The 8,167-nt window shown below is 27.8% G+C and overlaps 1 protein-coding gene across 1 annotated transcript; it reads left to right on the top strand.

Annotated features, from left to right (window-relative positions):
- Positions 1-6,235: 6,235 nt before the first annotated feature.
- Positions 6,236-7,486, top strand: jhamt (juvenile hormone acid methyltransferase). Its single transcript, XM_035094675.1, has 4 exons — positions 6,236-6,773; positions 6,862-6,994; positions 7,060-7,207; positions 7,296-7,486. The coding sequence occupies exons 1-4, from the start codon at positions 6,418-6,420 to the stop codon at positions 7,484-7,486; spliced, it is 828 nt and encodes a 275-aa protein (XP_034950566.1). The 5' UTR covers positions 6,236-6,417.
- The last annotated feature ends 681 nt before the right edge of the window (positions 7,487-8,167 follow it).

The following is an 8,167-nucleotide window of genomic DNA, read 5'->3' as shown; positions in this document are numbered from 1 at the left end:
TCCACCACGAATCCCAACCGTCGTCTACCCAACTATAGGTAGTCAACATTTACCTACGAGGCAATCCAACGTTGCTATGCGCGCACCGACTCTGTCTATATTTCATAAAAAGTTCAGGAAATTTCCCAAAGAGAATAAGATAAATTATTTCTCTTTTAAAACTTTTTTCTAAGATAAAAAATGTCTAGTATGGGAATAAACTTTTTTTTTATCCTTTTTTATTTGAATTCTTATAACTAATTAACTTAACAATAATCACAAGTAAATAAATAAATAAATATTCCTATCCTATAATCAATATTATATCAATAATATTTTTTTATTTTTTATATTTACCAATATTTTTTATTGCAAGTAGTATTTTTTCTTTCCAATAAACTTTTAAAAAAGTAAAAATAATTTTAATGATAAGAACTAATTAATTATCGAGTGTAAATTTTTTCTAAGTACTGCATAATTTTTTATTAATTTATTAATTAATTGTTAAATATAGCATAAATATTAAAAGAAAATAAATATATTAACGATTAATATGTTCAGTCATTAATACACTATCACAGTAATATACTAGCAAAAAAATATAAATTTTTTTTCGATTTTTTACGGTTGATTAATAATTCAAGGTAAAGCTAAAGGTAAAAAGCTATTATCTAAAAAAATACCTTCCATCAATAATTGATTTGTTTAGCTATTTGATTATAGCATGCTTCAATAATCACATATTATCAATCTACAAATAATTGCGCGTGGCTTGTTACGAAATTTTTATCAACCACAACAAAAAATATATTAAATAAAACCAAGCAATTCAAAAATTCCTCCAAAAAAAAAAAAAAACTTTGATAATTTTTTTCAACAATCTATATCATTTTACTTATTAAAGTTCTATGACAATATTATTACTACTCAATAAACAGATAAACTATCCAAATAATTTTTTGAGCAAAGTAGTGTAATCGATAAAAATACTCTAACACTTAAGCAATCAAATTTATTATTCAGCATGAATTGAATATAATTTCATTTGACATTATTAATAGTTTATTACCTAATCAAGTATCCAATAAACAGTTTGAAGTTTATCAAGCAAGTGAATTAGAGTATAATTTTTTTCAATAAATTAATTATGATTGAAGACTGAAAAAAATACAAAACTAGTGTTATTGATAATTTATTTTAACATCAAAGGGTGTGAAATCTCATCGATCTCGTCCATTGCATTTATGAACGCTTGAACAGCTCCGAACGAGAACGTCACGTTTCCCTGGTCCATATCGAGTAGGAGTGTCCTCTCGACTAGTTCTCGACTCTTCTTCGATACTGCCGTCTTTCATTAATCTCTCGGCAATCGAAATTAGCATAATTGACGGAGCGGAGAATAGTGCTGTTCGACTCTAAAACGCCATCGCGCATAATCCCGTCATATATCTCACTTGGTGTTTTCCAATAGAACACACACACACACACATACATTGACTACTAAAGAAAACAATTTTGTACCTTTTTGTTTTATCTTATTTTAACTAATACTAAAATAAGATAATTCAATAAATAATGTTCTTAAGGCATGAAGAGTTTGCAAGAAAGTATAGGTACGGGAGTAACTCGAGAAAGCTTTTTCTCATCGGAGGGAAGAAGATAGAAGATGAGAAAAAAAAAAGGATAAAGTTTGTGGTAACCCAATTAAAAAGACGTTAGGACGAGGGAAAAGATGCCATTGACTAAACGTCACACAAGGATGTCCCGGAAGCGGTTCTCTCTACTGTATTCATCATCTATATTCATGACGTCGAGGAGGAAGTTTAGATTGCTGCGATTAAAGTCGAAATTTCCAAATGACTAACGAGTAAATTTTATAGGCTAAAGGGAAAGTGTTTGACGAGTCGCGTGAACATCGAGCAATTGACGAGAATCAATGTCGTGGAAGAGTAATCTTCGTTATATATTATCACTAACTTTAGTTGGATACTTTAATTATTATTTAATCGATGCTATGGGAATTTTTTTCTATTTTATGATCTAGAATAAATGAAATCTTCCCTAATGTAAACTTAACAAATTTTTTTTTTAATATTTATTGGTAATAAAGAATTTTTATATCATGCTAATTAAGTTTATTAATGATTAATTAATCTTAATTGGTGACAATAAAATTTATTATCAATGTAACTAATGGTTTTTTAATGTAATTGTTGGATAATATTATTTCTTCTCAAAGTATTTTATCAAACTGGTAACACAATTATTATTACTTATTGTAATATTGTAATATTCATTTTAATGTTAATGATTTGAATATTGATTTCGTGTCAATGATCTCATTAATTTGCTTATACAATAGAATTTGTCATCACTGTAATAAATCATTTTTTAAAGATAATTATTGAATAAAATTATGTCTTCTTAAACAAAGCATTGTTTATTAAATTACCAACAGTATTATAATTATGTATTGTAATTTTTATGTTAATTTAATATTAATGATCTAATTCATCTGCATAAAAGTCGGACAGTAGGTAAAATTGTACATTAAAACAATCGAATAAATTTTGTTATACTTAATTTTTCTACTTAGATTATTTGAAAAGAACTCATCAATAAACAATTGTAATGAATTTCATTGTTTTCTGTATTACGGTTAATTATTTTAGGAAAATATTCATTAATTTTCATCTGTTACATTCAATTCATTATATTGTTTCAAAATTTTATATACAAATAATTGGTGATAATTTAGTTAAAAACTTATATACTTCATTAATTTTATCAATTGTACCTAAACCAAGTTGAAAAACATTGAGTCTTCTAGACAATTTGACTAAGACAATAGGTATTGTTTAGCAAAATTAATTGACAAATCACTTTTCCATTAAAAAGAAGAGAAATTTAAAGTCATTATTATGCCCCTAAGTATTACGTTGCCCTAAGGTTCTGTTAAAAATACATCTCTCAATATTACGAAAATCTTATGACGTATATACCTATCTATATCTTTAAATGTAATTATTGTCCATTGTTATGAAAAATCAATGATAACATATTAAGACATACATTTATCATCCTGAACAATTCAATTCGTAAGAATAAATAATAAAAGTTCTCTTGAATACGATAACTTAATAAATGTTATTACCACACAAAACTCTTCTGACGTCAATTAAAAAAAAAAACCATCCACTATATATTATTACTTTTGATGAAAAATATCCATCTTTTCTAAGACCCTTTTCTCTGTTGTTTTTCTCTGAGCGTTTCAATCCTCTTTCATTCTCTGCTTCGCCGGCTGATCGAGTATCGGATGCTTGTGGTTTTCGCACGAGCAAACGGGCTAGCTAAATCCCTCAGAAACCCCTGCTTCTTTCTCTCTCTCTATATATATCCATCTTCGCTTTTTCTTCCCTCTCTCAACCTTCAGTCTCCTTACCAACCCGTCTTGTCCCGCTCACCATAGTCGACATCGCTGTAGAGAGCTTACCCAGCTCTCGCACCCGTTGAGCTTTACCTCCCGGGACCGACCAGCCGCTTTGTTACTTTCCTGAAAAGGTGGCTGTCCGTTCTAGTACTACGATAGAAAAGAGAATGAGATCCGAGGAATGAAAAGGTGAAGACAAAAAGCAAATAAAAATAGGAAAAAATCTTGTTGTAATTTAAAATAAAAAATAAAAAAATAATTTTACGAAGAATAAATTGACAATATTAATTAATTATAATAAATTGTTTTAAATATAGTTAAACAATTGGTATTTTTTTATTTTGTTTATTTTTAAACAAAATATTGTGAGCAGATAAAAAAAAATTTGACATTCGAAAAAAAATTTTATTTAATATCAATGAATATAAATTTTTTGGCTATATAATATTGGATAATGGATATGATTGATTTGAATTCTATTTGAACGCTTTTATCAAGAACCTCTGGAGTATTGAAAAATATTTAATATCAAGCCGAATAAAATTTGTTCATGAAAAATTCTTCTTACCTCAATATTTACTATAAAAAATAACTTAGTTCTTGATGGCAAATAAATTATTCATTTTCAATAGAATTAGAATCGTGACCTAGTTTCTTGTTTAATTCGTCGCGACAATAAGTGATATAATTTTCCATATTCTAACACCTCCAAATAGATAAATATGTCTGGTGAATCATCGAAGAAAGAAATATGCGACAAACATCCAATGAATAGAAAAAAAAAATGTTTAAATTATTTTAGAAAAATAAATTTAAATATTAAAAAAAAACTACTCTAATTCATGAATGCTAGGAATGTATGAGATGCAATTTAAAATAGCAAATAAATAAATAATAAAGCTGAAGTATATCAAAAAGACAGAAGAGAAAAAAATCGTAACTCAGATGTATTTATGAAATATATATATTTGTCTGGAAAAGGGTCGTCCCTAGGACAAAATGCGCCTGTATGTATAGAGTGTGCCAACGCATACGTAATTAGGGCCACTGTCCAAAAAGCAAATACATGTGAACGAGAGATAAGACTTGGCGTCAGAGAAAAGCCCGACGGAGAAGTCAACGATTTGACTCCGTCTAAAATGTCAAATATTCTCATACAAATCAGTCACCCCACACAAACACACACTTGCTTCCAAATGAATTTCAACTGTTGGATAATAATTCTTTAAACTTATTTCCACCAAGACGAATTGCGTGACTGAATAAATAAATTTGCCAAGCGCATCGCAATCCTTCTCTTCCTATTAAATAAATTCTACTTTTTTTTTTCTAACATTATTTATAATTAAATTAATTTAAATAAATATTTCAAATAATATTTATTTTTTCTAGCAATAAATAAATGATTTTCATAAATGTAATCTCATCAACAAATGTGTATTTAACATTAATTAGCAGACTCTAACATTTGAATAAATTTTAAAAAAATATTAAAGATATTGAAACGAGTACATAAATAATAAAAAATAAGGTGATGGAGTAAATGCAATGAATAACTGATAATTTTGAAATTTAGATGGATATCGTGATCAACTCGAGTATATGCAATAGACAGTTTTAGATGAAGTGAGAAGGGACAGAGGAATGAAAACTAAAGTGAGGATATGAAGGAAGCATCGAGGATACCCGGGAAAGTGCTCTAATTATTAATCAAACATATTGCACAAGTCGCATACGGTCTGACCCCCGGAACAGCTACAGGAGTTATAATGCACTTACTGGGTGGAAACGAGATTATCACAGTCTCACTTCTCTTATCCGTTGAAAATGGTTGAGCATGGCCATCGTTCTCGTTTATCAGACAAGTTTACTCCATGAACTTTACATAATAAATGATCACTTAAAAGTTTTATTTACGAATTATTATAGAATTACTATTCTCATAAATAAAAATATCATTTTATATGTCACCACATTCTATTTAATTGTATGTTTATTTATTCATCATTACAATCATCCTGGTAGGCTTGTTATTATTACGACTTAAGATTAAATGAATTTTGGCGGCGGATATTACTTTAATTAAATTGACAATTCTAACTATCTCTGCGCATGCCTATGATCTACTCAGGAATTAAGATACAAAAGATAAATGAGTGATATAAATTAAGCTCTTACTAAAACCCTTTAAATGTCACACTATAAAAATTGTTGACTATGATAAGGTCGATAATTCCCACAATAGATGTAGCTAAAGCATGACCTAACTCAAAACCTTACGACAGTCTTATGTAACTCTTGGGTTTATTTTTCCCTTCAATTTTTTAGCAAGTACAATGACCCCTTGGGATTCCTAGACTATAAAGAATATCAAATAGAAGAGCCAAAAAAGAAAACGTAGGCATTTGAGAGAATAAATTAACATATTTTTTCTTGCTAACTCAAATAACTGAACAATTAAGTAAACTTTATTACTGATAAAATTATTTTATTTTAAAAAAAAAAAAATTATAGTTTTATTCGTTTGAGAATTTTTTTTTTTTTCATTAGAGATTTTCAAAAAATCGACAAAGTTAAAAATAAAATAAACTACGGAAGTACTTTTAAAAGTAATTGTGAAATATATGCGGAATAATTTTTCTAAAATTGTCTATTGAATTTTCTAGAAGATTTCGCGCGAATTCATACATAAGTCCTTGACAATCGTTACAAAAATAAAGCTCGAATAGTTTAGACATGGTGTATAGAAGAGAGGTGGGACTTGACTATATAAATGCAGTGGCCCAGTCCAGAATGTTTTCAGTAAAACATTAGGCCCCGAATCACCAGTGAAATTGACTATTATTCAAAATCACTTTATTTAAAGTTATTTAAATCACAATCCAAAGATTTAAGTGTGATAACTAAAAATATAATATTCATTTTATCAATAAAATATAAATCTGTTTTATGAAACCAGTCAAGAATTGATATTGCGATAAAGTTGAAAATTTATTAAAGCTATTATGGAGTGTAAAAGATATACAGAAGCTTTTGACGTGCAACGTCGTGATGCCAACGAAGTAATTGAAGAATTTGCCGATGAATTGGCTGTGATGCATGGAAAGTGCATAGATATTGGATGTGGTCCTGGCCACATCACTAAAGAGCTTATTTTACCGAAATTGCCAACTGACTCAATTGTTGTGGGTGTTGATATTTCAGAATCGATGGTCACATATGCCAATAAAAATCATCAAAAAGAAGAAAGACTGTCATTCAAACAGTTAAATATTGAGGATGAAGATCTACCTATCAAAGAACATGAAAAATATGATCATGCTCTTTCCTTTTACTGTCTTCACTGGTGTCAAAACATGAGGTACATCAACTTAATAACATCAATAAACGTACTTTTTACTTTGAATATTGTTTTATATTTAATATTAATATAATAAAAAAATATTTAGGCTTGCTCTTGAGAATATTTATAAGCTTCTAAGACCAGGAGGTCGAGGTCTGGTCATGTTCTTATCTCATAATAGTGGGTTCGATGCTTATATAAGAATGCAAAACAATTCTCGATATAAACCGTACATGGAGGTAAATAAAAAATTAAATATTCAACTGAAAATTTGGAATGGTTTTAATAAAATTTATTATTACAGGATGCCTCAAGGTATGTTCCAGAATATCACAGCTGTCCTAATCCAAGAGCAATGATGAAGAAAACTTTGGAGGAAGTGGGCTTTGAAGTGCTGCACTGCAGCAACAGGGAGAAAACGTTCGTCTTCGAGAGCATGGAAATTTTACAAAGTAAGTTTAGGTAATAAAGTCTATGCAAAGAAGCTGTCAAAAGTTTGTAAATATTGGAGTAATAACATTTGAATCTTGATTCTTTCAGAGCATATTATCGCAGTAAATCCATTCTTTAATAGAATTCCAAACGATTTGAAAGATGAATATAAAGTTGAAATAACGAGGGAAGTTGTACGAGATAAAATAATATTTGAAAGTCAAAAGAATAAATCTAATGGATATAGTGTGCTTGATAGATATGAGCTGTTAATAGCATACTTCAAGAAACCAGCTTAAGGATTTTAGTTTCAATTTCTAACTTATTTGTTAAATTGTAAACAGAAATTATTCCATACTTTGTTATAAAATTACAATCATTATTTCAAATAAACTTTTATATTTATGTAAAAAATTAAATGATATAATGAAAGTATTTTTGTAAAATAAAACCATAAATTTAATTGTTGGAATAAAATATTTAACTTAAAAATTATGTCTCTTATTAATTAGTTACTTTTTTGAAAAAAAAAGATTAAAGTAGTAAATATAAAAATGAAATAAAACTTTTTGGATATAACTATGTTTTAGAAATAATTATGATACTAAATGAAATAAAAATAACACTTGAATCAAATTACTTTAATATTTTTTCTTATCATTCAATTAGAACTGTCATTATTCTGTGAACATAACGTAATTCTAACTAAATTATATAATTATTATTCATATTGATATAATGAATTAATTACATGAATTTTTGTACTATTGATGTACATGGTATTTTATTTTCATACAGCAGGTAACAATTTATCTAATCTAATCACTAAAAAATACAATCGATTCTACAAGTTAATAATTATCTAGGTACTAAAAGATCTATTAGGTTTAACTTCAAGCTACAATTATTTCGAGGTCTTATCAAATTATTATTAATCAAAGTTAAAGTTAATGAAATTTTCTTATGTCTTTTCGACCTCA

Source organism: Chelonus insularis, unplaced genomic scaffold (genome assembly GCF_013357705.1).
Source record: "Chelonus insularis isolate UGA/USDA-ARS -01 unplaced genomic scaffold, ASM1335770v1 scaffold_714_pilon, whole genome shotgun sequence".
Classification (NCBI taxonomy): domain Eukaryota; kingdom Metazoa; phylum Arthropoda; class Insecta; order Hymenoptera; family Braconidae; genus Chelonus; species Chelonus insularis.
Note: the sequence above shows the minus strand (reverse complement) of the source record. Positions and strands in the feature narration are given on the sequence as shown.